The following is a 27,826-nucleotide window of genomic DNA, read 5'->3' as shown; positions in this document are numbered from 1 at the left end:
CTTCTCAGATATTGCTTGCACTGTCATGACCAGGCGGCAGTTAGTTTAAACAGCTGGCAGGAAAGCTCTGAAGTGCTAAGCGCTGTACAAACACACCATCCAGGTGTGCACCCATCCAGACTTCATCACGGTCATGCAGCACCAGCAGAAAAAGCACCCAAGGGATCACACCTGCTATCCACCATCACCCGCTTCAATCCTGCAGGACAACCTGCTGCTCCCCTCCGGCAGGCAGCAGAGCCAACACACAACAGGAATCAGCTGTCTCTAATGCCACAGCCAACAGGGGCTTAAAATAAAGCACCCAGTCCGGGGCAGCACTATAATCCAGAGAGAGGACGGACAGAGCAGAAGTATCAGTCATCTAATTTGCTTTGCGAAAACTAAAATTAAAGGAAACTGCAAATCCTTGAAACTTGGGGAGGGAGGGAAGAGCAGAGAAACAATTTTATGCTGGCTATTTCTAGCGGGAAGCGTGGGGAGGGGGACTATGACTCCATGTTGCACTAAAGGATAAACCTGCTCTCTCTAATCCAATTTACGCCTCAACATGCACAACACAAAACAGGCTCAGGAACAAAAGGAGTGGCAGTTTACAGGGCGGCAGGAACGCTCTGGAGGGAGCAGTGCTAAATGATAACTTAAGGGGTTATTGAATAGATTAGCAGGAACCGCAGAGAGAACACATTTGCATCTCTCAGCTGCTCCAGATCAGATGTGATAGCAGCCTCTGCTCTCACAGTCACTTAATTGTTCCAAGGTTGTTGAGGGGGAAAAAGTGTCTTTTTTTGCACTGCAGAGTTCTGGGAAGAGCCATGCATGGCTTTAAGAGCCATCTAACATTAGGAAAATTTTTATTCAGTCTCATAAAGCTGCCGGACTTCTGCCTTGCTTCGGTAAAAGCTCAATCTTTTCTGCTGCCTCTGCAGGGCAGGCAGGAGCTCTGGGCCTTTGCAGGGGGACAGACCCTGGCTACGGCTGCTCTCGGAGGTGGGTGTAGGCAGCTCCCACCCCAGACGATTACTCATATTGCAGAATACATTCTGCACGCAGGGAAGAGGGAAGGAGTGAGCTGTAATGCTGTGACAGCATCTGCCATGAGAAAAGCAGCAGGGAAAGGTGATCCTGAGCTGCAGCTTTGCCAGGTGTGCCTCTGAGAAGGCTGTGCTTCGAGGGAAGTCAGCCCCAAAAGCATGGATCTGCCCAGAGAGGAGGTTCAGCTTACCAGGGACTCTGTTGCCAACATCGCTGTCGCGCCCGTCCGCTGGCTGGTCGCTCTGGCAGCTCTCCATGGCACTGAGGGCAGCCCCCTGCTCACTGCCCAGGCTGCTGCGGCTCCCTGAGAGGGTAGGGGAGTGGGTGCTTCCCAGTGCCCTGCCCATGGCCTGGCCGGCTTCCCCGATGGGTGCTGCAGAGACACAACAGACAGATGCTGCTGTGGGATGGAGAAGTGGGTGCAGATGCTGGGCCAGGTCCTAAGAGAGCAGCAGCCTCCCCGCTCCCAGCCAGGCACCCTCAGGAGCAGGGTCAAAACCCAGTTCCCGTACTCCATTCCTAAAACAGCACCAGTGATTCCAGTACTATGAAGTCAGGAGCGAGGAGCTGGCTGGAGACGTGCTGCCATGCGGCCAGAAGCAGCTCTCAGCTGCAAGGGCAGACCCTGAAAGGCTGCAGGCAATGGAGTGACCCACCACCTGTTTGACCCATTAATCCTATTCCAGTGAGAAAGGATCAGATCCTCACCTGGCACCACTACAGCCAGTGGGCTGCAGCGGCACAGGGCAGGCAAGCGGCTGAGCCAAAACCCACAGTATCAAGACCCAAACATTCAAGCGCTTTACACTTCCCACCCTCCAGCCACAAGGGACAGGAACTCCTCACCCAGTCCTGCTCGGTGCTTTCTGCCTTGTGAGCCTTTTAACCCCACAGGTAAGGGCTTGTCATCCAGGCTGGAGGAACTGAACTCCGAGTCGCTCTCACTGTCACTAGAAACCACTGCAGAAAAGATCGGGGCGAGGAGAGGAGAGAGACAGTTATTCACAATGTTCATAACACTTACCAAAGAGGGTGCCAGATGGATCCAAATAAAACATGAACAAATGCTGACTTGCTGATCACGTTCTTCCTCTCCAAAAGGAGCCCTACCTGCAGTTCCCCCACAGCTGTTCACTCTTCCTCTCAAACATGATGTGCTTTTACTTTTTACAAATGATTTATAACTCTGCCATACGCACTCCGGTGCTGCCAGCACCTGAAGCAGATGCACACCCCACCAGTGCTTCTCTCCTAAACTGGTCTGGAACCATGGGGACCACACTGCTCCTGTGCTGTGCTTTGCTGCCCAAAGCTACCTGCTACAAAGCCAAGAGCCCTGCAGCGTGGCTGGTCTGGAAGTTGTGCTCTGCTCCTGCTGACCCCCGTGCTGGCACGCCAGTGAGTCCCCTCCTCCTGATGTTTGCTGTCTCCCACACTGGAGTAAAACGCTAAGGGCTGGACTGGGCACAAGGCTGGCTCCTGTGCTCAGCTGCAGGTGGAGGGGTCCTGGCTGCACCAGAAGAGCATCCATGTTTGAGTAATGTGGGGCCAGGGCCTGCCTTTCTCCAAGCCACATTTCAAGTGCAGCAGGGCCTCTGTGGAGGCTCAGGATCTATGAGGAAAACACCAGATACTACTGAGCATATCAAATAAAAGACCCTGCAGCGATTACATGACTTCTTAGCTCATCGTCCGTTCAGCACTCATCCCTACCAGCACACTGCCCAGAACTATATTACTCCTATGCCCCCAAGGCTTAAAAGGCAAGAGTCGCTCCTCTTCCTCAAGGAGACTGTTCCCCCACTTCAAGGCCACTTTCTTTTCCTTCTTTCCCCCCCGCCCTGAATCCTGGCCCTAATCCTGCTGCTTTCCACTCTCCATAGTTTCCACAAGAGCTGAAGGAGCCTCATTTTGCCAGACACAACTTGCCAAATTGGCAGGTTGTTTCCACTTTTCCATGCAATTATGCAAGCACCTCTCCTGCCTATACCGGTGTAAAAAGATAACTCAACTGCCAGCTGCGCTGGGTAAAATGAGAAAGGTGTTTTTCCAACTCCTAGGTTTTTGTAATGGCCTGATCTCAGAACAGAAATGATGGGTCTGAGGAGGAAGGTAACAGGAAAACAACTGTCTTTTGTTCGAGGGGTTGCACCTACAGCATTTCTCCATCCAACCAAGGCAGGTACCAGCTCTCCTGGCAGCTCAGAAGCCACTTCAAAGACTGGGTCACAATTCTGAGTAGAAAGTACAACATCGGCTCATGTGGGACAAAGTAGGCAACACTGCAACCTACAGCCTCTACTGTAGAAAAACGAAGCCCCAACTATTTCTTTATATTATATTCATCAGTATGTATTTATAAGCTCACATTCACATGAGAAATGAGTTCCCCATTCTGCTGCTGAACAAACCAGTTTGCCCCCGTGCCATGTTACTCGTAGTGCCCAACCTCACGGTGCTGCCAGCTGCAGGAGGGATGTGGGTGCAGTGGTACAACGTGACAGCTGTGGCGTAGCAAAGAGAGCTGTCAGTTCATGTCTCTGTATCAGCCCTAGAATTCACTACACACAATTCACAGAGGTACAAACCCTTTAACGCTGCCCAAGGGCAGGAGGACGGGTATCCCTCCCTTTGCACAGGCAAGCACAAGCTGTCAAACATTTCTGCCAAGGACCTCTGCAGCCGCTCCTGTATTCAGGCAGCGATCTGTAGTACACAAAGTATTTTATTAAAAAAAAAAAAAAGAATTAATACCTAAAATAGCGCTTTTCTGGAGTTAACATCTCTGAGGATATTAAAGCTGGCTGCCAGTGTTATTGCAAAGTGTTATTGAAGTTGCCCTGGCGGGCAGCTCCCCACGCATTCCGTGCTGCTGGGAAGTGCTGCGCAGGGGGCAGGCTGCCAGGCCCCCTCCTCACTGCCCCCGCAGCCTTCCCCTCCTGGCACCATCAGAAATGGGACCTCTCACCCCCAGGGAAAGAGACTGTGGAGCTGAGCCAGGCAGAGAGTGAAGCCCCATTACAAGCAGGGGGGCTGCACTTCTGGCTAAGAGTTCTCAAAGCAAAGGTTTGGCTTGGGGCTTTGCTGTCTTAAAGACAGCTTCACTACTTCCTCAAAGCTCCCAGGGAATGGTGGGGGACTATATATAAATACTGTTAATAACAACCCATACATACCAGTATGGGGTTTTTTTGCTATGAAATCCAAATCTCAGCTGTGAGAATCATTCTGACTCACCCATTGCCCAATTCCCTCAGAAAATGCACTCCTGTCCTACTTGGTCATCATTCTTTCTTGGCCTCCTGGATTCATAAAATCCATCGCTTTATAACAGCTCCTTCCTCCATGAATCCTTTAAAAATGCTGGAAGTCAGGATTTATTTGGAGAAGGCCCCAGTGAATCAGTGGAGGTGACTTTAGCTGCCTTCCCTTCTGCCACTCAGCAGTTCAGAGAGGACCAGCACAAGAAGAGGAAAATATTAATGACACAAAGGCACTTGCACCACAGGAGCAGCCCTGTCTGCTCTCATTTCCTCTGCTGCCAATAAGAGTGTATTTTACCCACTGCAGCAATGTTTCCCTTTAAGGTAATTTTTCTCCCAAAGCTCCCAGACCTTCTGCTGGCACCTTCCAGAGCCCAGAAGTCGTAAATCTGGTGTTCCAGCAGTTGCTGATATATCAATAAGAGTCGTTGGACAGCTGTATTTTCAGAGAATGTAACAGATTTATCCCTCTCAATCTCCAGCTGACTGAAAAAAAGCTCATAAGAAAATATGCCGAGACAAAACTTGCAAGAAAAGCAGTATTCCCACAGGGAATGGGTCACTCATCGAGGGTCTGAACCCCCGTGGCTGCTGCCAGAGCCCACAATCCCTCCGACATGTGGTTCAACCTCCAAGCCAGAGGTACCGGAGCCCCGTGGCACGGAGAGCCAAATGGAATGGTGGAGGGCTGCCGGGCTGCACTTAACCCCAGCAGCAGAGGATGAGGGAAGGCTGTGCTCAGGCCAAGGGGAAAGGAGCACTTGGCTGGGGTTGAGCTCCAATATTAAATGCGTGCACCTGGCACAGGCACACCTGTGATGGAAAGAGCCAGCCACATTCCCTCCCACTGCTTATTGCAGCGCAGAGCTCAGTCCCTGCACACACAAAGCCTGGCGCTTCTTGCAGCTGCCAAAACCACAGAAAAAGCACGCATGGGCACCCTGCAGCAACAGCTCCGAACAGCCACACGTGCCCAGCACAGCCAAGACGCGCTGGATGAGCGGGCTAAGCATGAGCCCTCGAGCACACAGCTCCCCTGCAGCACTGTATCATCAGCCTTTGCAAACACGACCTCCGGAGAGTGGCTGGAGAGAGGCCGATAGCTCTCGATCACTGTGGGTAGGAGGGTCAGAGATGAAGAGTTTTATTACAACCCAAGTGTCTCACTGAGTGCAGGTCCTATGCTAGATCATGCCCAGTGCTGCCCGCAGTTGCAGAGACCTCTTCAAGCAGGAGGAGGGTACTGGACCCAACTGCTCTCCCTTTCACAGAAGCAGCACACGTGCAGCTTCAGCACTGCCCAAACTTGTAGAGAAGTTGGATGACCCTCTCAGTGGCCTGAAAAGCGCTTGATGTGCCCCAGCACTCGGGGATTTAGCCTCCAGCACACAGACACCGGACAAACCCGCTGCATCCCCCTGCCCAGCCGCTGCTCCTGCGCCAGCACATTGCATTGCATGGCAACAGGACTAGAGCACATTGCAACAGGAGAAACCGCCGGAGACCAAGCAGAGCAGCACGCAGCCCTCATGCCAAACAGTGCAATAGCTCAGGGATCACACTTCTTTTTTTCCACACAGATGCTTTACATTTTTTTCTGCAGAACTCAGAGTTCGGAAGAAGGAAAGCCCTGCTGCTTATTACTCCCCACCCCCTGACGGCCCTGTCCTGCCTGACCCAGTGCAGAAACCCACCCACATTCCACCACATGGAGCAGAGCTGTTCCCCAGCACAAGAAATATTACTGCTATTCTCCCCATGACAATACATTTGTGCCTTAACTAATAGCAGGGTTCCCATGGCAACTGCTTGTTTATTACAGAAAAACTAAAGGCAACGGCAAATCCAGTGTCAGTGAGCGCGAGAGAAATAATGGGTGTGTAAAAATAAAACTTCTTCCTGGTGGGTTTGGCTTTTCTTTCAAGAGGCACGTCCCTGCAGTCCCTCGGTCCCGCTGCCTTCCCAGCCTCCTGCAGCAGGAGCAGCCAGTACCCAGGGGCTGGCACTGATCCCTTCCTTTTGAGGGGGGAAAAGGGACACTTGAGGTTTGTCCCATCCCTGCTGAAAGGCAGCTCCTGGTTGCCAAAAGGACAACCGCGGCTCACTTTCTCCCAGGCTCTTCACACAGGGACTGTGCCGGGACATTGATGCACCTGCGCTGGTCCCACCTGACTTGAATCCCTTAATGGCCGAGAGACGGCTCCTTCAGCACCTCAGGAGGCAAGCAGTGGGGTTAGACATGACTGGCCAAGATAATGGAAACCCCACCAAGCGCAGCCTGTTGGAGTCAGGCATGTTAAATGCCAGAGCTCGTTCCCGAGAACATCCTGCCAACCAAGCAACAGGGCTTTACTCAGTGCCGAAAGGATGTGTTCAGATGAGGGCGTGCGAGGTGTGAGCTGACAAACACTATCAGCCAGACGGAGGTAAGGCAGGCTGCCTTGTCAGCCACGGCCTCGTAAAGCTCAGTCCAGGCCCAGTGGCAGATTGACGCTGGCAGTATCACAGCTACATCATCTCCACAGCGGAAGGCAGCTGCCCTGCACGTTGCAGAGGTTTTGCATGACGAACAGCAGAAGTCCCAGCGCTGGCAGGTAAAAAGGGTCAAACAGAGGGGTGAGATGTACAAGTTCCCAGCTTCAGAGATTAATTATAGCCCACAGTGACCATTGAAAGCTGTCCAGAGGACAGGCGGCCTAACAGAGAAAGGCAACAAGGAAAGAAAGTACCAGAAAATAAACCCATAAATTAATATTATCCAACCCATAAAACAGCAGCCAGCCAAAAATCAGGGCACAGGGAGAAAGGCAGCTCACCACCCACATCAAAGCTTACCAAAGGCCACTTTGCTGTCCTCCACCTGCTCCTTCGCTGTTCCTGCCAGTATTTATGGGGAAGCCTTCTCCCAAAACAAAACTCAACTACAAAGCTGAACTAAAAAGCAGCCTAGGTCTGGGCTCAACATCTTTGACTCGTAATGTTTTCTGTATCATGTGAACAGAAAATACCTCATCAATCAGTTCATTTGCTAAGACAACTCCTTCCAAGCGTCTCCTGGAGGGAAGCACAACGATCTAATGTTGATCTAATTTGTCTTTAATTACAAAAGTTACAGTAGGGCTGGGAGTGCTTTCCTAGCTGGGCCCTGAAGAGAAGGCTTGTAAACTCAACTCTCCTGAGCCCTCTTTATTAAAAGGTTATTTCCCCCTGCACTACTGATAAGATTTATCTTGATGTGGAAGAGTGTATGCTGCTGGTACACTTAAGAGGTCTTCTCCAATTGAAGGGATCTAATAGCAAAAGACAGAAGGTGAGAGAGGCCAGACAGTTCTGCTAATCCACAGCAGAAAGAAATGAAGAGAAATCAAAGCAGACTGGCAGCAGCTTTAATTCTGCAGCATCCATCTACTGCTGTGCTAATGACCCTGAGTGCCCAGCTCCTCAATGCTGAGCTGCTGCTTCCCCCCAGATGGCTCTAGACACAGCACTGGAGTGGGCATATGAGCAACGACAGGGTGGGCAGATAGAAGAGAGGGGGGAAAAAAGCCCTACAGGGCAGCGCTGTGAATGGGATCCGACACGGCAGCGATCCAAGATGCCGCTTGTGACACAAAGGTCTACTTCAATCAAGGACTACCTCAAAGAACAGGGACGTGAGTGCTGAAGCTAATAAATATTCAGGCTTGTCAGTGGTCTGGCCCCAGCCCTGCACAGGGCTAAGTTAATCAACAGCTTCTCCAAGACACATTAAAAGAAAAACTCAGCCTTGAGCTCTCCATGCTGCAAACCTCAGCCCTCTCCCCAAGGCCTGGGGAAGGAGCTTCACCCTTTGCCAGTCTCACCTGCTCAGGGGGTCAGGCACAAAAGGACACAGCCAGCATCAGCTCACTCCTGCCCACTGACTGTAGAAGCATATCTCTGCCCACTTGCTCCAGGCCCTACGAAGACCCCAGGGAGATGTTGGCAGTGTAATTTCTAACCCAGCTCAAAGTGACTTGAAGTATCTGTCCAACGGTGCTCTGTAGGGCAGCAGAAGCAAGAAGCAAGCAGCCCCAAGGAGGGAGGGAATGAGACCAGCCTTTTGTCAGCCTTGGCTGCACAACGATGTCCATCAGTGGCACCATCCTATGTAGTTCAGCAGGAGGAGCTCTTTGGGCTGCGACTGCAGACAGGTGCCTGCTTCACGGTTCGTCCCTCCCTTGGCAGTCCCAGCAAAACAGTGGGGGCTGCAAGGAATGGAGGAAAGCAAGGGTGGACTGAAGGACAGGGAGTCCAGGAGGACTGGGGCTAGTCTGGGCCACCAATGTGCACTTAAATAACAGTGAAATCTGAAAAACACACCATAGCATGAAAAATCCAACACTGCCCACATGGGAAACACACCACATCTTGTGCCCCCTCACCTCTAACACAGGCCTCTCCCCTATTAGCTGAATCCTGCTAGCAACAGTAGAAGCCAGTTCCTTCTCCCTACCTGCTTCCTGGGCAAGAAGCAGACAACCAACCTTTTCCCCTGGCCCAGGTGAAGGATCGGCTGGTCCCGACGCTCTCTGCCTCTGGCATGGCTGGCTCACTTTGCCAAGGCTGCGAGTGTAGCTCACTGGATTTGCTGCTGCTCTTCAAAGGCATGATGTACTTGGGCAGCCCTTTGTAGAACCATGCACCAGACCTCTTCCAAACCTGTTAGACAGAGGCACAACACCTTAAGCCTGGTTTTTTTACAGCAAGAGAGCACAGCCAGCACCAAATGAGCTTCCCACCAAGTTCGGCCCAGCCACTCACTCTGAGCGACCTTGACCCCACTCAAACACAGGGGGGGTCAAACCTTCCAGCTCACAGAGCCCAATGGTTCCCCTGCACTCTGCAACTACCACAGCATCCCAAATTCCTCCCCACAACTTATCAGCCCAGCTTCACCACGGTCCTTCTTCCACCACTAAAACAATCACAAATTTGAATGAGCAACAGGCACAGACTGAATGAGGAGCAGAGCGTGATAGTGCAAACCACAGAGCTTCTTACATTCTCTGGGTCGAGACTAGATGTTTCTCTGATGCTGTGCTTGAGTCAAACACAGGTTCCCAGGCTTACTACAAGGATATCGGGATGAAGTTTCCTGGCCTGCCCTAAGCAGCAGGCAATTCAGATTCTGCATCTGTTGCTTTCCCATTGGGAATGCACAAAGAAAAGCTTCCTGGAGAGAGCAGGCACATTCCATGGGTGGCAACAGCCCCAAGCACATGCTCTGCTTAGACTAAAGCAAGTCTTGCACTGTCTGGAGTGGCAGCAAGTCCTGACAAGTCTCTCCTCCCAGGCCAAGTCCCTCAGCCTGGGTTGCTTTGCTTCTGACATAGTCAGAGACTGGCAGCAGCTGGGGGATGCAAGTGACAATGCCAGGATAGCAGAAACGCTGCCTTGTGCCGTACCGAACGGCACAACCTTGGCGTTCATTTCACAGAGCAATTCAGGCTAAGCCAGATCATTTAACGAGTGTGCTTGAAAACCCCAGAACAAGAAGAACGACATTCAAATAACCTGAAACTGCAGCAGGAAACAGACTGTGAGCGCTAAACTGTAATATCTCCTGTAAGAACACCCTTTACTCTCCAATTTAGTTTTAGTGCAGCTTATGATGAAGGAGCTCTATTAAGTACATTTAACATAAAGCCTGCCGTGAGCCAGAGGAAGGGAAAAGGATGGCACCTCAGACAAGGAGAAACGGCCTCTAAAAACCTAATTCTTTTGTGCCTTCCAGCAGTCTAATAATGAGCTAATGAGACAGCTGGGGAAAAAATAAGTTAATATAGTAAAAATATCATTTTCTATTTCATGCAGGGGGGTAGAAAACTTGCACTTCTGTTCAGAGTGAAGGAGATCATCAGTGTTTCTACTCCGAGTTCCCAAAGCATTTTGCACATAGTATCACCATGATGGCAATGGGTGCAAATGCAGATATCCCTAATTACAGCAATAGGTTTGCAATATGCATTTAGGGCTTAATCAAAGCAGAGGGCAGTGACAACACCTGGCAGTCATGAGAAGTTCTTCTCATGCAGGCACAAAAAGCGGGACACCACCATCACCATTTCACTGATGGGAGGAGATTGCTCAGCAGGTTGCCCAGTTCCTAGTCCAGAGCCATCAACACAGACAGCTAAAATCTCTGTGTTTGGGGTCTTGAAAGCCAAGTGAAGGCAATCTGAATTCAGAGGGGAAGCTGGTACTATGCTTTTTAAAAGAAGAGCACCCAGCAGAAGAAAGCACAGCACTGCTGTGACCCAGCATACGTGTCGGTTACTGTAAGAGCGCAAGAGCAATGTTTGTGTGCTCCACAGCAGGATCTGGAAACCCAGAGGTGAGAGCACCCTGCAATTACACCAACATTTTCCTGCTGGGTAACAGCCCAGTAGGGCAGTGAGTCTGCCACCCAAGCAAAAACCTGGGAAACCAATTCCCCAAAGGAGAGATGACTGCAAGTTCTTCTTCTACAGAGGGGGCCTTGACAGGCAGGACACTCTACCAGCTCCTTCCCCAACATGCAAACAGCCAAAACAGTGATCCAGCCAGTCAAGGTACAAGCTGACACAGCTTCTTCTGTCCCCTCTGCTAGCACGTAGGGACTGCACAGCATTTAGTACAGCTTGTACAACAGCACACACCAGTGCAGCACAGAGACCCTGGAGGAACATGTTCTTCTATCCCTGCAAAATCAAGAAGTGGGAAATGCAACGCATTTTTTAAATCTAGGACAGACGTCTCAACATGGAGCTTAGCCCACTGCAACTCAGCAGGAGCTGCAGGCTGGGCAAGCCCTGGCCTCCCATGTCTCAGGATGGCAGGAGGCCTTGGCAGCAGCTGTACACGCAGGACACAGTGGGCAGAACAGGGACTGCTGCAGCCAGGGAATTTGCATCCCCTCCCACACACCAGGTAGCTGGGGCACATGTAGCTTCCCTGCACAAACTGCTGGGGAAGAAGCAACCCTTTCTTACAGTCGTTCTCTGAACAGACCCTGTAACATCTGTAATTTAATTTGAAGCACTGAAGAGACCTATTATCTTCAGGCGAACTACAATTTAGGCACACCATAAAACCAATCAGACACAGCAAGGATTGCTGTAAGAAAAGGCTGGACACCCCCATGGTTTCTCACTACCCCAAAGCAAGTCCAGTTATAGAAAGTGTTAATGATATAATACACCCAGCTCTGATGTAGTAACACTAGTATAAAATTGATTCTATGCATACATATGCAATTTAAATCGGTGCTTCTAATACAGTCTGGTCTCATTACAGCAGTACTGAAATTGTTTTGAGATCAGCTCTAGAACAGCTGCAGCAAGGTGCTCTCCCCTATATTAATTTACTAGCTCTGCTCCCCCCAGGTTAGCAGTGTGCCCCATCCAAAACGACCACGGTTCATGTTCTGTTCTGCGCATGCACACACAGGTTGGTTTTAGCATCCATACATCAAAACAAATCGATGTTGCTGACTGCTATTGATGGTAGTTTCATTGATTGCGAGAGCGGCCTGACGGCAAAGTTCTTGCTTGATTTTAAATTAATAAATCTATAACAGTGCTTCAAGAATAAAACTCCTCTTTATTAGCAGGAGTTTGTTCTTTCCAAGGAGGAGAGAGTTTTGCTCCTACCAGTCCCAATAGAATGTAAGGTGAAATCCAGCCCCCATGGCAGCCTGAGTTTGGGTGGAGCTGGAATCTCACCAGTGAGAGGGACAGCCAGCCCCTTCCAGTCTCTCGCAACAACCCGATTTTAAGTAACATTGATCATCCCTTGCTCTGAGTGCTTGACAGAGGGGAGTAAAGATCTGTATCTGCATTATCCGAGATCAGGACATGGTGGCCCAGTGTGTGGCTGAGGACAGAGCAGTCACACCACTGTTCACCGGCTGCAGCTGTCCCCAGCCCACTGTGCCCAAACTGCCCCAGCCAAACACAACCAAAATCCACACTAAATATTGACTTCCTTCAGGCTCCTGTCTTTCTGCCTCCCCTGACACCTAAACTACCCTAAAGCAAAGTGGGGGAGGACACGGGGGAGAAGAGCTACTTTAGCAACAGACTCCTTTTTTTATTACTTCAAACCAATTTAACAGCCATGGCCATGACAAGTCCAGACAGCTCAATGCCTTTTATAACCCTGATAATATTCCTATTAAAGTTGCATCAAGCCATCATTACAGCTACAGGATGAGACAGTCAGAAGCAGATGCGTATTTTTATCTAGCACATTTAAGTGCAGCCTGTAAGTGGGACCTAACGGAGAATCACTGGGCACTGGTGAAATGCATGTTACTGCTCAAACTTATCCCTCCTCTTTCTCCTTCTCTGAACATGTAAGTGCCAAAACAAGCTCCTAAACAGAGAGAACATTAGGACTTGCTGATGAGGGGACGGGATCACAGCTGAAGGAATCATAACAAACACTTGCAGCCCCCCAGAGTTCGCTTCAGCAAGCCACAAGTCCCCTAAACAGAGATGCTTAGAAAGGATCTTCGCTGCAAAGCCACATTTTGCTCTACCACCTACTGCTTGCCATGCAGTAGCTGTTCTCATTCTGCAGCCCCCTTCCTTCGCAGCAGTCCGGGCTGGGCTGTGCGAGAGGAAAACAGCTACCTTTAGCTTTCCATGCTGACACCAGCATTATTGGCTCAATCCCCCAGCAGCCAAAAGGCGGAGGAGCAGGTTCTCGTGGGCTACAATGCTTAATGAAGAGAAAGGCACCTGCAAATGCAACCACCCTGGGAGGACTTCGTTGCCATTGCCCTCATGCAGCACATGCCCACACACTCACTTTGTCCCAGCTCTCCACCACGGCTCTGGCAGGCTGCAAACCACTGGCAGGGAGAAAGAGCAAGTGCTCTTCAGCTTCGTTATTTGCATTCATCTGCTTTTCCATAACACAGAGATTTCCAATTACATTATTTACAGCAATCTGTTGTCAACTCCCACATTCAGCACTTGAGGATGAAGAAAATTAAAAGGCAGTGAAATTGCTATTCGGTGCTTTGTTTCCGGAATAGCAAAATCTATCGCACCTCTGACCCCGATGTTTCTCAAGCTGCAATGGCTGCCAGCCTTCGACAGTTTATCATTCCCCTCTCAATCAGGCCTCTTTTTTCCCTGTGGCTCTATTCTAAAGGACACTATTTTGAGTCTAACCACTTGCTACCACCCCCCAAAATAATACAGCAGGCTATTGATGAGTTCTTTGAATTGCAAACAGGTGCACATCACTGATTCAATCCAGAGTCACCCAAAATAAACACTCCCCTCCATCGGTATGGTATTTTGCCAAGAAATCATCATGCCAGGCAGGAATAACCCTGGGCTATGCTGGTTTATAATGTTCAAAATGGTATGAGTGCACATATGAAAAGGGAAGCCCTGGGGGCAAAAGGGGAGGAGACAACTTCGTTCCTCCAGCACAGTAATCTTCTTCCTCTGCATGGTTTATTGTGATAAACCAAGAAATGCAGCCAGCCATGAAAATGCCGTTTAGCAAAGGAGAAGAAATTAAAGGGAAAGTGAAGCAGAGGGGGCAAATTAAAACTTTAACAGGTCCCTGATAGCTGACACATTCTTTCATATCCAATGGGGTTTAAAAAAAGCTATCTCCCCCCACCCTACTTAAACTGTTTTCATTATCGCTACAAATTTGGATGTGTCAATTCAAATGTAAATGTGCATGAACGCTTCCAAGAGGATTTTAATTACGATGATAGCATCGCTAATTATGAATATAAAAAAAATATATATATAAAGTGGTAATTCAGGAAGGTGCTTTGCAGAACCTGGTGGTATCAGTCAAAACAAGGCTGTGCAGAGAGTTAAACAGCTGGGCAGGGATTTGACAAAACACAGCAGGTCCCCTTTCCCCTTCAGGCCAGGAGGTGACAGGCAGACTTCAGCCACATGCAGCTAATTCAACACGAGCATCGCTGCCCAAGCTGTTATTAAGCTCACGTGCTCTGCCAGAGGCCTGGCAGCAGGCAATCATTCCAGCTGTATACATGCCCACCACAGCTCCTCCCAGGCAGTTTTGTTCCTCTGACAGCCACTGCAATAAGCCTGTTTTTTCTGGAGGACTTGCTCCCTTTCTGCCTTGCACTCTCATTCCCATGGGTGCATCACTGCTTCACTGCCAAGTTAGCAAACAGGCTCACTGCAAACCTGCGGCCAATGTTTGCTGCAATCAGTGATCAGCGTCCCTCATCATGCCACAGGACTTCATACACGTGCAGGAACAGGACTGCCCCAAGGAGGATCAGCCCTCCATACTCAGGCTCCAGAAAGGCAATCCAAGATGCAAAGCCAAGAAAGGCAATGCAGCACATGGAGGAGGGAAGAAGGAAGGGAGATTCTTGCCCTCGAAAGTGAATGTGAGCTTGACTGAATTTGCTTCTACCCTTGCTTGCAAGAACAATAAAACACGATCCACACCTGCTTTAATTCCACTGTGCTCAGAAGACGTTGCCAAGGAGGATGTCCACAGAATCCTGGAAGAACAAAAGGGACTTTTCAATAGATGCTTCTGCAAAGAGCTGGGACAAGTGGTACCTCCAACAGGCCAGTTCTGGCCTAAAGCAGATGAAGTCTGTCTTATTTCAGGAAGAAGAGATGCACTTATGATGCAGAGGTGTCTGCTGGTCCTTGGGGATGTTCTCTTTGCCAGTAGGAACATCCAGGCTCTGTCAGGTCCTGGCCATGTTAGAACACAGTACTTTCCTCCCAGTGCCTCTCTGGCAGCTCAGAGACCCTCACTCTGCATTTACACATCATGCTTGGCAGCTCGAGTGCTGCTGAACGCACTGTTTTGCTTCTGGATGACTGGGACACAAGCAGCAGGCAGAATCCATTAATCTCCTCCACTCTCCAGAAATAAGACAGTGTCAGAGCAACTTGTTCGTCATTGCAATGCAGCACAGCCCTCCCAATGGAGGTTTTCAAGGAAAGAGAAAGCAGCAAAGAACACTTCTGAATGGCTGAGGCTGGGATTCCCAAAGGGATCTATGGGCATCAAGCATTCAACTCCAACTGAAAAATTGGTGTAAACAACAGCTTGCTACTTTGGTCTTCATTTTGACCCAGCCATACTGATGATTTAATTGTAACTGAAGCCAGCACAGATTCTGTCCACACAGCAAAAGGGGGAGATGACTACCACATGGCACTAAACTTATGCTAGCCTAAATCAAGCCTATAGAGATAAATAATAACAAGGAAGATGGAAGGGTGAAAACTTCCGCATGTATGAACAATGCCGCACACTGTATCTGTTAGCTAGTACATGTGATTGTCCAACCCCCACCACCCTGGCTTGAGATCCTGGTGGACCACAAGACTCACATGCTCACTCAGTGTGTGGCAGACGCTAAAGGGGACAACCTAGGCTCTTGTCCCAGCCACATGACACTTACTAACTCTAGCCAACATCATTTAGTCCATGCATTACCAAATGACCTCCCTCTCTCACTTCAGTGCCTGACAGTCTCTCGCTAACAGAGTTGAGAACTTCATAAATATCATGCCAAAATAGCTTGAGCACTGGTTCAGAAAATTAGATGGCGATCAAAGCGCTGATGCGGAGGGAATCACCTAGCTTGGAAACACCCCATCTCACCTCAGTGCTGAGGGGAGCACTCCAGACCAGCATCAAACACTCACCCACTAGAGCTGGTCAAGTTTAGGGGCCTGACAATTTGGGAGGTGTTGCCAGAGATCCGTGGCCTGGGACAATCCTACTTTAAGCATGTGTTTTGTTGGTATGGGTTAAAGGAGAACCTTGCTCAGTCACACTGTGCATTGAGAAGGGGAGAGAAGGGTGCTATTGACTTGTTACTGCATCACACGACCCAAAGTGCTTCGGTGCATTTCTGAAGCTCCCTGCCTGGATACCAGGAAATAAAATCGGGCTGATACCTACTTGCCATGCACGGAATTCAGAGGTTAGACAGAAATGAGAATATCTGATCCCAAAGAGCAGGCATCCATCTGCACTCATTGATAGCAAATATAACCTTCAGCAAAGAGCATGGCCAAATGGGTTTGGTCCAGAGCAGATGGCAATACAAGATATATCCAGATCACGGAAACAGACGGCAACAAGGAACTGGTTGTGAACACAAGCCCTTAAAAAGAAACTTGGTAATTTAGTGCATGCCCTGTAATATCATGACACCCGAACCAGCTTCAGGGACTGCACTAGTACCAGCTATCAGCCTGAGGCCTAAGAACCTCATCCTCTTCCTCACACAGACTCTTAAGGAAGACCTGATCAAAGCCACCTTCCAGGCATTTATTCTGATATTGTCTCAGCTTCCTTACCCTGGCTGACATGCTTCAAGGCTTCTGCTAATTCTCAATGCTTCCCTACTTTCCCCCAAAATAAAAGTAGAGCAAGTGGGAAGACGGAGGGGATATATGACTTGATGCCTGGCTGCGTGTCCACGCTGTGACCCTTCCAACCTTCTCCTGTCAAGGCACCAGCACCCCCACAAACAAGAAAGGAGACAGACCTGAACTGACCTTAAAAAAGGATCAAAAAATAAAGATGAAGCTTAGGGTTGGGAGGTAAGATGAGGCTATTTTTTAGTTTAAGAAGGAAAGTTCCATCCATTTTTGTTAGGGAAGCACTTTGGCTGTATCTCAGGTTTCACAGAGAGAATGAGCTCTGAAGGTTACTGTACCCTCACACACTGGCCACACGTAAGGCTTACTGGACAGGTTAGTATTCTTCTTTGTCCAGTGACCACAGCTCCTCATTATTTTTATAAGAAATAGGAAAAAACCCCAATTGTACACTGTGAGATAAGAAAAAAAAATACAGAAAGAACAGAATCAAAGAAATAAAGTCAATTTTAGTCCCATAACCATCTCCCTGCAGAACACAGAAAGTCTTTTGACCTGCCTCACTCTCCATTTTGGGACCTCCATCTGGTATTCAAAACATCTGGGTGATTCAGTTTATCAAATTATTAGCAATATCCAGGGAGCTGGAATGCTCTCTGCCTGCCCTACCCACACCCACAATGCTGCTCAAAAGTGAAAGACCAGCAGCATCCATGTACCCCTCATCTTACCTGAACACAAACTTTGCAAGTGCTCCCACACAAACCAACCCCTCCTATGTAAAACCTAAGCAATGTTAAGTTTCCACAACTAGTCTAAAAAAAATTTCAGCATCTCAAACACCTGCACAAATGCTCTCACTACACTTCAAAAATTGATTTAGCAGAGCATCCAGGTTTCACAGTTGGTTGCAGTGGTCAGAAATAGCTGCACTGGATTGATGTTCAAGGACCACAAGCAAAAGCCCAAAATAAATTGATGGGAACAAATGAAAATCCTTCTGTAATCACAGAACAAATTCACTGACTTCACTTCACTGTAGAGCAGTGAGCCCTGATGTTGGTGGATGCTGGCTGGCAGACAAGAATTGAGGTAGGCCATTACTTTTTGCAGTGTAAAGTCAAGGATGAAGGATATAAAAATTTAGAGACCTGCATTAGGATTCTCACACACTGGCAAGTTATGGGAATTTGCAGGCAGGGAGGAAAACAGACTTAAAAGCTGCAATCGTAGTTATTTTTAGAGGGACAAATACTGCAGCTATACTCTAGATCTCTCCAGCTGTATTAAAGAACCAGTGTTAGCCAAGTTTATTTGCCACAGAGCTAGGAGGGAAAGAGCACAGCAGCAGAAGGTAACAGTCTCTTTATGACCATAGCTACAAAAATTCCACAAAGGCATACAGGCTGCAGGGGCTCGTGTGGTTTTTTCCCCTCCACCTCCTCATAAACCAAAGTTGTCACCATTGTGTGTATTCACTGAGCCTGCCTGGCCTCCAGCCAAAGCTCCCAGACTCCATCCCAAGCTCCCCTCCAAGTGCCCAAGCACGAGGAAGAGCCCACACACACTCAGCACAGACTTGGGGCAGGTAGGTGCATGCTGCTGAGCCCCATCTCTCCACAGCTGTATTTTACCTCTCTCTGTTCACTGCAGATCTTGCACAACCAAAGAGGACGTTTCTGGGCTCCAAAGGTTTCTATTCCGCACTTGGTGCACACTTTCTGAAACAAGGAGAGAGAAAAAAAGGGGAAAAAAAGGTGGCATTAGCAACTCCCCACAGTCATATAGCCCTTTGGAGAGAGAAAGTCGAGAAGCATCTGTCCCAACAGTGCTGTTTTGCTTTCCTTAAAAACCTAAACAGGGCACAATTTTCTAACTTATCCTGGAGAACCACTGATTGCAGGAAGCTGCTTCAGGTCCATATGGACATGAGACAAAGGCAAATCTACAGCATGGTCCTTGACTCCAGGGAGAGAAGAGAACCGGACAGGGCAAATCAAACCCCATGACCAATAGGCATATTTCCAGAGTGGTTTGTTAAATTCCTCTAAATCCTAAAACCCAATCACTGTGGCATGGAAAGCAGCTGAAACCAACTACAAAACAAGCACAAGTTTGTGCATGACTGGAAATTCTCCCCTCACATAGGCAGTCTGATATGCCACAGCTTCCCCTCCATTGCAGCACGCACTCAGCAGTTATTGATTTGTGGCTGCTTAGGAAGCGGGCACAACCATGCCTACGTGCACATTTCCTGAGCAGAATGTTTGATAGAGCCACACGGCCTCTATTGCTGCACAAGGGAACTTTCATGTCTCCGCTGGCATTACAAGCCATTTACAACCTGAATCACCTAATATTATATAATGAAGCTGATGTGTATCAGGCTTGGCTTACAGCTTGAATGAGAAATTGGATGAATTCTTTGATCCTCACAGAGCGAAAGCCATTCACAAGAGGGCCCTGGAGAGCAAAACCTTGCTTAGAAAGACATGTGAATTTAATCTCCCCAGCTAAGGTTTTATATATCCCCCTAACCAGGCTGCTCCTCCTCTGAGCCAGAAGGTCTGTGTCCAGGGACGAAAGTCTCAGTGGCTTACTTAGCCCTCAGTGCCCACACCTGGAGGAGGAGAGTGGCAGAACGACGGTACCTGAGGCAATGGCTTCATTGCATGAATAAATGCACCCAGCTATTTTCATCAGTGTAGTCCAGAGGCAGGTCTGTCCCTGACTCATGCTGCACAGAAAGCAGGAGGCAGCACCCACAGAGGTTGGTGCTCCTCTCCATCTCTCTGTTGCTGTCCTCACCCTCATCCTCCCAGAGAAATAAGAAACAACCTATTGGGTCTGGTGCATCAATACTCAACATGGTGCTACCCAAGCCAAGGGGGACTGCAGATGCAATTAGCAGACACCACCTGAATTACCCCAAATTCTCCCTCCCTCAAACCAATATCTGAGGGAGCAACTCAGTCTTAAATACCCTCAAAGATCCCAATCCCCACACGTATAGCAGATTCAAACACTCCCTCTAGTGGAAGTTTCCAAGCTATTTTATTCCTAGCCATAAATTTTGAAAGTTCCAATACAAAACAGGGCTTTCCTCCTCCCCTTCTCTGCAGACTAGCTGGAAAATTGAGCATCACTCACAACCCCTCAGAAGAAGACATAAAAATCAAGGACATTAGACGCTGCCCTATTCCTCATTAAATACAGGATAAAGCACCTTCTTCTACTTATACTTCACCTTTTATATATGATACTGATACCCTCTGCATGGTTAATGACACATTATGCTTTGTCTAACTACTGCTATTGTTAACACATCTCCATTTGCATACATCTTTGTCTTGCCATAATGCATTTATTTCTAAGATAATAAAAACTAATATTAAAAACATTCTTCATAAAACAGAAAGTGGCACTCAGAAAATCCATCAGGCTACAAGAAATATAGAACCTCGATTCAGCAGAAGGGACTTGCTGAAGGTAAGTTCTTTGCTACGTTTCAGATACATCATTACAACAATTCCTGTTATTGAATTAAACAGGCTGCAATGAGATGGTAACAGAGCAACGCTAGCAAGAAAAAATATGAACTTTAAAAATGCATAATTCCCCGACAAGTCATCGCTTATTGCATACAGGACTGCACGAGTGATGGATATCCTTGGACGAGAGGGAACAAGCTTAAAGTAACAGTCCACTCTGTGTACTCTGCCGAAGGGTTGACTGTTCCCTGAGTTCACTCCACAACATTAAAAAGCAATAAGGGGAGAAGACCAGGGCACCCAGCCAGCATTGCCCTGAGCTTGCACACAGCTGAAAAGTGCAGCCAAGCTGAAAGCAGCTGCAAAATGCACACTGGAAAAGTAGGGTCTCACCTTAAATCAACTTGGATATGAATGCGCCTGAACTGCCCAACAGACTCCAGACAAAAAGGGAATAACCATAAAAAAAAAAAAAAAACAGCCCCTCTCTGGGGTTTTCTGGTCACAGCCCTCCTGGACCCTCAGGCTCACAGAGCCTCGCTAGCTGGGGGGTTACTACCTGCAACTGCAAATGGACAGGGCAGGGAAGTGTCTGAATCAGCTTTTGCCTCCTCACTAGCATACAGGGGTCACAGGAAGGAGGTTAGAAAGCACTGTGGCAATGTGACCTAGCTGGCTTTGGACAAGGTAAGAGCAGAATCGCCAAGGGAAGAAGGCAAGAATACAGCATATCCTGTTATTCCGCGTGCTTGAAATGCAGGAAACAGCTAGCCATCTCCTGTCTGCCACCCAGACCTTTACTCTCCACAGGCGCATGTGCACAGAGCCCAAGCTCCTCTCCAAGAGAGCTGCCCTGTAGCTCCCATTCAAACCAGACCTTTCACTTCCCAGTACCTCACTGCTGCTTCCTTCCCCACCCCTTCCTAAAAAGCTACTTTCTCCTTGGCTTAGGACCCAGGCGTTCAAAGATTTGCATTTACTTTCCCAGTCGCTGCCTTACAAGCAATCTTCTGTATAACCCCTGCCTCAGTCAAGCTACTTCTGCAAATTGGATCCAGTGGAGAAACTCACTCAACAGCAACGGCAGCACAGCTCACAGCAGCTCCCTGCCTAGCAAGCACATATGGAGGGATGCTGGGACCTCGGTTCTGACTGCAAGGGGCACCCACCTCCCTTCCCGCTCTTCTCTTACAAGAGCTCTAAGCCCAGCAGCGCTGCAGCCAACCGTGGACCAGTGCAGACCCAGCCCGGCAGCCTGCTCTGCATGAGAACTGCATCTCACAAACTCCAGCAGTGCCAGCACTAAAGGTTCTCCGTCGTGGCCTGCATGGCTGCTTAACCACAGAGGTGCCAACAGGCACCACTCCACAGTAAAAGAGCAGGTTTTACTCAGTGCTGTCCTGTGGGCTCCACGGGACATCTCCTCAGTGACAGGGTGGGTGATAGCGGCAAGTGTCTCCTTGGCTCTGGTACCCACCAGGGACAGAGTCAGCACAGGCTGCTCTGTTCCACCCTACTACCAGCAAGTCAGAAACACTCCTGCACCCAGCAGGTACCCTCACCTCTCCCCAGGCAACATGCTGAGGCAAAGTCACTTACTGAGGTATCTCCCCAGGGAAAGATGGGCTTCAAGTGCAGGAAAAACAGCCTCCCAGCAGAGGGAGGATAAGGTGGTTGCCTTGGAGATCATCATCTCCACAGCAATACAGGTTAACCCCTTGGCTGCAGAGTCTAGGCAAGCAACAATCATCTCCCAGGGCGCTGGCAGAACAGCAGTCTCCCTGAAAACTGATGCTGCCTTTCAAACAGCACCCGTGCAGTCTCCTGCCAACAACATACATAAACACAGGCAGTCATTGATGCACAGTCTAATTTATGTATCAAAGTTGGAAACCTTACACTGATTTGGAACTTGAAGATGGACTTGAGTCCTCTGAAGACAGGTGTTACTGGAAGGCCTAAGGGCAGACCTTGCAGTAAATAACAGTAAAGCACACAGACTCTTTTATGAATTGCCTCTGATGGCCATACATTTCTGCCCCTTCTCCCACTCTGTAAACCCAGAGTAGGAGACGCATAGAGGGCTGATGCACTCCATCTCAGCACTAAGTGCAGTTTAGGCACTTCAGGATCCTGAGGAATACGATAACCACGGTGCAAGAGAAAACCTGATGGTCTGACAGCACCAACCTAGACAAGTGGGGCTAAGGTAAGTTAACTCCGCAGAGCTATCTAGCTTCCAAGAGGCCTGGTAGCCTTTCCTAGACAGATCTGCTACCAGCAACAGGCAGGAACCTGTGTGACCAAACCCACCTTTTTGCAATCCTGACAAAAGACTGACGTGCTCCCCAGCAGCCCGAGCAGTTCACCGCAGAGCAGACACTGCGAGAGGCCATTCCCCATCGCATTCTTTCTCATGTTCTCCAGCCGCTCCACCAGGCGCCTGCAGGCGAAGAGGCAGAGCAGAGGTCACAGCACTCACCTTGGAAATTGAAGCACATGGTACTGAGGCATGCCAAAAACCTGCAGACGTGTGCTCCAGACTAAGCCTACCTTTGCTTCTTCTGTGCAGTTTTGGGCCCCTTGCTGGGACCATATGTACTTTCACTTCAGTCTCTGCACTCAGTGTTTCCTATTAGCTGGCTCTTGGTCTTCAGGGGATACAAACCTAAGTCCATCTACTGATGCTCACCAAGCCCAGAATAATCAAAACTGCAAATACCACTGAGAGGCCTGACTCAGCTAGTGGGTGCAGGGCAGACAGCTCACAAGAGGGGCTTGATCCTACACCCTTCAGGAGCTCAATGTCACTGGGGCCACACAGCCTCAGCACAATGAGTTCCTGCCTGTAGAGTAGGAAAAGCCTTTAGCGCTCGGATCAGGGCAAGTCAAACAGCACCAGGAAAGGGCAGAGAAGTTAGACCTGCCAAACCCTGCTCCATTTTTACATATACTCCCTGAAAGCAGCACTGCAGGCACATGACTTGCCCACACCCCATTAGAAGCAGGAATGCGAGACTGAAGCCGTCAGACCAAAATGAGCCCAGCTGCAGCACAGGAATGCCAGTAACTGCTCCCCGCTTCGTTCGACAGCCCGCTTGGAAGACAGGAAGCACATATGTATGCACAATGTCTGTAGCAGCAGGACTACAAAAGGGAATGAAGGCAGGATAAGCAATTAGGATGCAGGATGTGGACAGCATGCAGAGCAAGGTTGCTGTCATGAGATCACTGCCTGGCAATCCTCAGGCATCCATTTGTAGATGGGGAAGATAACAGCCAGGTCATTTATCAGAGGCAGCGACCAGCTGCAGCCATGCGTGTGCATGCGGCTCAGGGATGAAGCGCAATCTTGCTACCCATGCAACCCCATTCTCATTAGCGCTAATGTCCCATCAACCAAGTCCCGTACTGAGAGGAGGCAAGGTCTGTTTGAAAGAGGTACTGCCTATGGTGATGAGGTCAGACAGCACAGCCAGGCTGAGCCATCATTAGTGGATTTATGATCCTTGACTTCAGCACAAGAGAACTCCCAGGAGTTAACAAAGGCATTTCAGAGAATGTTTCAGCACGGGAACAGCAAGACTATCGCTTTCTGCGGCTACACCAACAACTGCACAGGAACGATAAGCCCCTCGGGGTTGCTGGCTGCTTCTGGGGTCTCCCATATATCACACAAACATCACTGCCAGTTCTCGTTAGCACTCACTGACGTGCACTGCACAGGGACAGAGTGAAGCGCAGGGGCAGGAAGCTGGTCCTGCTGGACACGGGCTGGGAGCCACTGGGGTTTCCTGTCTCGAGAACATGAAACACTGCTGGGAAATGCTGCAGGACTGCTGAATTCCCCAGCTTTAAAAGCAGTCAGTGTAAGATGACCACAGACGCAGCTGAGGCCAGACCTCCAGCAGGCCTGAAAGCAAATGGAAATCTGCAGCAGCAAAAGGATGCCCATAAATTAAATAAGTCAAGCTAGCAAACCCCTTCCAGAGGGCTCAGCCAACTAGAACATAAACTCATTCACTGCTCCAAGCAAAATCCCAGGGGGCTGCCGCAGACAAGGGAAAAGCTAACTGCACTGCCAGCAGCAGTTTCAGAGCCACGCTGCCCACTAGCAGTGGGTGCAGCTGCACAGCTCGGCATCTTCCCCAGCCTCTTCCAGAGCCACTGGGACAGCTGCCTTAGCACAGGCTGCATTTACCAGGGACTGTGTCAGTGGCTGCAACCACAGCAAGCTCCAAGGCTCAAAGAAGGCACGAGAAAGGCTTGAGACAGAGAGAGAAGGAAAACATCACATCCTTCCCAATGTTCATTACCTCCAAACAAGCAACATGGGAGGGAAAAATAACTGACCTAAGGGATGCTCTGACTGATGGAGGCTGAGCTCAGGCAGCCGGGAGAGCCACTCCTCTGTCTGCACTGACCTTTCCTTCTGAGGAAAGGGGACAAATGAACGTGACTGTACCCGATGCGCTGCTGCTCGATGATGTCCAATTTCTCCGCCTTGCGGATGACTTCCAGGATGACCTCAAGTTCCTGCGGGCTCAGAGCCTGCATCTTCCTCTGCTTCTCAGTCTGGAACGTGTGCACTGACCAGCCCGTCTGGAGCCTGGGGGGGGGGGGGGAGGGAAAAATTAAGCTCTGAAAGGAAAGCACAAAACCCCTGCCCTGCCCCACAGGCCAAACCCACCAGGCATACAGAGCCCACGTCAGCCTTCCATCAGAGAAGTCTGTTCCCTGGCTAACACCCAAAGCAGGAGTTTCTTCTCACTGACCAGATCACCGCATCACTCCTCCAGCAGGACCGAGTGCTGCGCTGTCTCTCCCTGCCCTCTCATTTCCCTTTCTGCTCTAGTTTGTATTTTACCACTCCATGTCCTCACTCCTGTTTGGCTCTGCCCATGAAGAAAACTAGTGCACCTAGGGCTGGCTATCCTGAAAGTACACTTGCGGAGATGGGTGCTGATGCCAGACACGACAAATGCCAACAGCAGGCTCCTGAACACAGGGATTACCTGCACCCTCCTCCCTCCTGATCACACATCTCTAAGGTCCTCAGTTCAAACACACAAATCACCAGGCATGCTTGGAAATATAAATTTGGCAACTTCTTCCCCTGGCCTAATCCAGGCCCACATGAGGACTTTAGCAAGCCACTTCCCTCCGTGCCTCACATACAGCAGCTAGCATTTCTCCTTAGCTCACTTGGGGACAGACGGGAGCTTTCACAGCTCAATTAATTACCATTCAGTAGGGGTTTAGAGGTCACTGGATAAAGTCACAGCTGCTAGCAGAATGCAGGGCACTATCAGACACAGCTGTCTTAATGAGGCTTTTAGGCGAAGGCTGGAGAAGTGGCAGTGGTGTGCACTGTTCACAGTCAGGTAGTCCCCTCAGACACCGGGTGACCTCCTATTTTCTAACACTCTGCAGCAGGCTGACCTCAAAGGTTCAGACAAGAGCAGAGGTGGCAGTGGCATGGTACTGGCTGCCAAAGAAGGAAAGCATCCAAGAAACAAATGCAGTTCTAGTGCTTGACTCATCTCCATCCCATTTGTCTTTAGGTTATGCAGTAATTTAACTTCAGGGGAAAATGAGATCAAATGACAGGTTCCTAAAACAAAAGAGTGCTGGCAGCTGGGGGATGCTTTCAATTATATTTAGGGTGCTGCAGAGATATGAGCCTGCCTCCAAAGCCCTTCCTTTCACCCAGGGGAGGGCTGGTGGGATGGACTCCCACCACACACCAGCCACGCTGTGAACTCCACTGCAGGCTGGCAGCTCCGAGCAGCAGCCAAGCACCAAGCCCCAGCTTAGCAGGCTCCTGTCCCACCCAAGCAGCACACTTCTAGGGTACAGAGGGGTCTGCATGATGGGCAAACTCCTGCCTCCCAACTGGGCTATGGACAAGGCCAGTGGGCCAGCACTCCACAGAGATACCAGGAAACCATTCAGACCAGAGCTGAGGCTGGAAGGAGAGAAGAAGGGTGATGAGGACTCACTTGGCACGCAGTGCCAGCTGCCGGTCGTTGGGGCACACCCACTGGCCCATCCCGCTGCCAAAAATCGTGTCAGCCATGGCACCAGGCTGGGGAGGAGAGGCAGGGATCACACCTGTAAGAAACAAACACCAGCACTGAGCACAGCTGCCACACCACCCTCAAGAAAGCACAAGGCAGTGCTTGGTACAGCCTTATTATCCATCTGGAAGGGCCACTCTTCTGGCAAGCAAAACAGAGGTGATCTGCTGGCGTTGCACAGGGTGGAAGCAGACAGACTCTCGCCCGTAGACAGTGATAAAAACATACCATCATTCTCATAAAATATAAGCCAATAAATACTTTCAAATACCTTGAAGACAAGGCTGGAAGTTTAGATTTTATGGTACTCTGAAAACAAGCCAAAAACTCTTTGTCAGTTCTGATTTTTCATTTCAAACTAAAGAGCATTGTTTGTAAGAATAATCTCTGCCCCATCACCTCTAGAGCCCCAACGCTGCAGTACTGACAGAGAAAGCCAATCTAAAGAACACAAAGCAGCTACAGTTGCTTTTTTTTACCTCTTAATGGGGTAACAAACAAAAACCCACACGACAATCAGCATGAACAGTGGCAAGTCATTTCGTTCATTAAAACTGCCTCCATAATAGCCTGATATTTATAACTACAGCCTACAATAGCAGCTTGTTTGCATTCTCTGATGTTTAAGACGGCACCTCTTGCAGCAGATCTCCTACTGCGGCTCCTGTAACCAGCATGGTCACACCAGTGATTCCTGTGTTCAATGACAATTTCACTGTGAACTCATTCGTAAAGGTAGCAAGAGCCAACTTCCGCTTGCTCATGGGAGAAATGTATCCCCAAAAGAGACTTTGCAGTTAAGCAGTTCTGAGTCCTGCCAGCAGCTCAGAAGAACGGAAAGCACCAAGGGACAGATGCAGTCAAAAGATTTCAGTGGAGGCAAAACTAGTCTTGATGCACTGAGCTTTTCTCCAGCTGGATTTGCCCTCCAGCAGACCACGTGTCTCACAAGCCCTAATGCATAAATTTCCAGGTATTAATACTTACCTTCGCCAGAACAGACACTTGCCAGCTTTGAAACCATACCTGCTGGGCAGAGATAACGTGTTTAATGCTGTTTGGCAAACACAAAGCAGATACAATAGCAGGCAAGGTATATCACCTGCCAACTGTGCAGTAGTTCCCAAGAAAACACATGTTCCAGTCTCAATCCACAGCACACTTACCCCAGCAGTGCCCGTGGTTCAGCGTGCTGCACCTACACTTGCTATCTACTGCTGACACACAGAGCTTTCTGCTTCTGTGCCAGGCACAGAGGCATCACAGGCTGCATGGCCTTGGCCCTCTTACACAGGCAGGCACGCAGCTTGTGCAAATCGATCGATCTCTCCTTACGCTAGGCTCACATGTGCCACACGCTGCACTCACCCCCCCAGCACAGAAACACTAACCTGTGTTAGAGAACTGACAGCTATCTCCTCCCAAACTCCATTTCAGCCTTGAGAGCCAAAACGGTTAAAAAAAATGAACCAGTTCCCTCCTCTCTGACCATCCAATTTCTGGAGAGAGTCTGAAAACTCAGTGCTTACAACAGGCAGGAGAGAAAAGGAGGAATTCCACATGAAGCACAGATTTCTTTTGGTGCA

General features: G+C 49.4%; 1 protein-coding gene across 1 annotated transcript in view; it reads right to left on the bottom strand.

The window, feature by feature from the left end:
- RPH3AL (rabphilin 3A-like (without C2 domains)) overlaps positions 1-26,239 on the bottom strand; it is a 31,926-nt gene extending 5,687 nt beyond the window's left edge. Inside the window, exons 1-7 of the mRNA XM_010573750.1 lie at positions 26,163-26,239; positions 24,626-24,769; positions 22,474-22,603; positions 18,304-18,390; positions 8,804-8,978; positions 1,882-1,995; positions 1,226-1,408 (exon numbers count right to left, since the gene is read on the bottom strand). Of these exons, the coding sequence (XP_010572052.1) occupies positions 1,226-1,408; positions 1,882-1,995; positions 8,804-8,978; positions 18,304-18,390; positions 22,474-22,603; positions 24,626-24,769; positions 26,163-26,239 (910 nt within the window). The remainder of the gene's footprint in view (positions 1-1,225; positions 1,409-1,881; positions 1,996-8,803; positions 8,979-18,303; positions 18,391-22,473; positions 22,604-24,625; positions 24,770-26,162) is intronic.
- Positions 26,240-27,826: the final 1,587 nt, after the last annotated feature.

The sequence above is a fragment of the Haliaeetus leucocephalus genome, unplaced genomic scaffold, assembly GCF_000737465.1.
Source record: "Haliaeetus leucocephalus isolate CR32 unplaced genomic scaffold, Haliaeetus_leucocephalus-4.0 Scaffold395, whole genome shotgun sequence".
NCBI classification, from domain to species: Eukaryota; Metazoa; Chordata; class Aves; order Accipitriformes; family Accipitridae; genus Haliaeetus; species Haliaeetus leucocephalus.
This window is presented reverse-complemented; position numbering and strand designations above follow the sequence as displayed.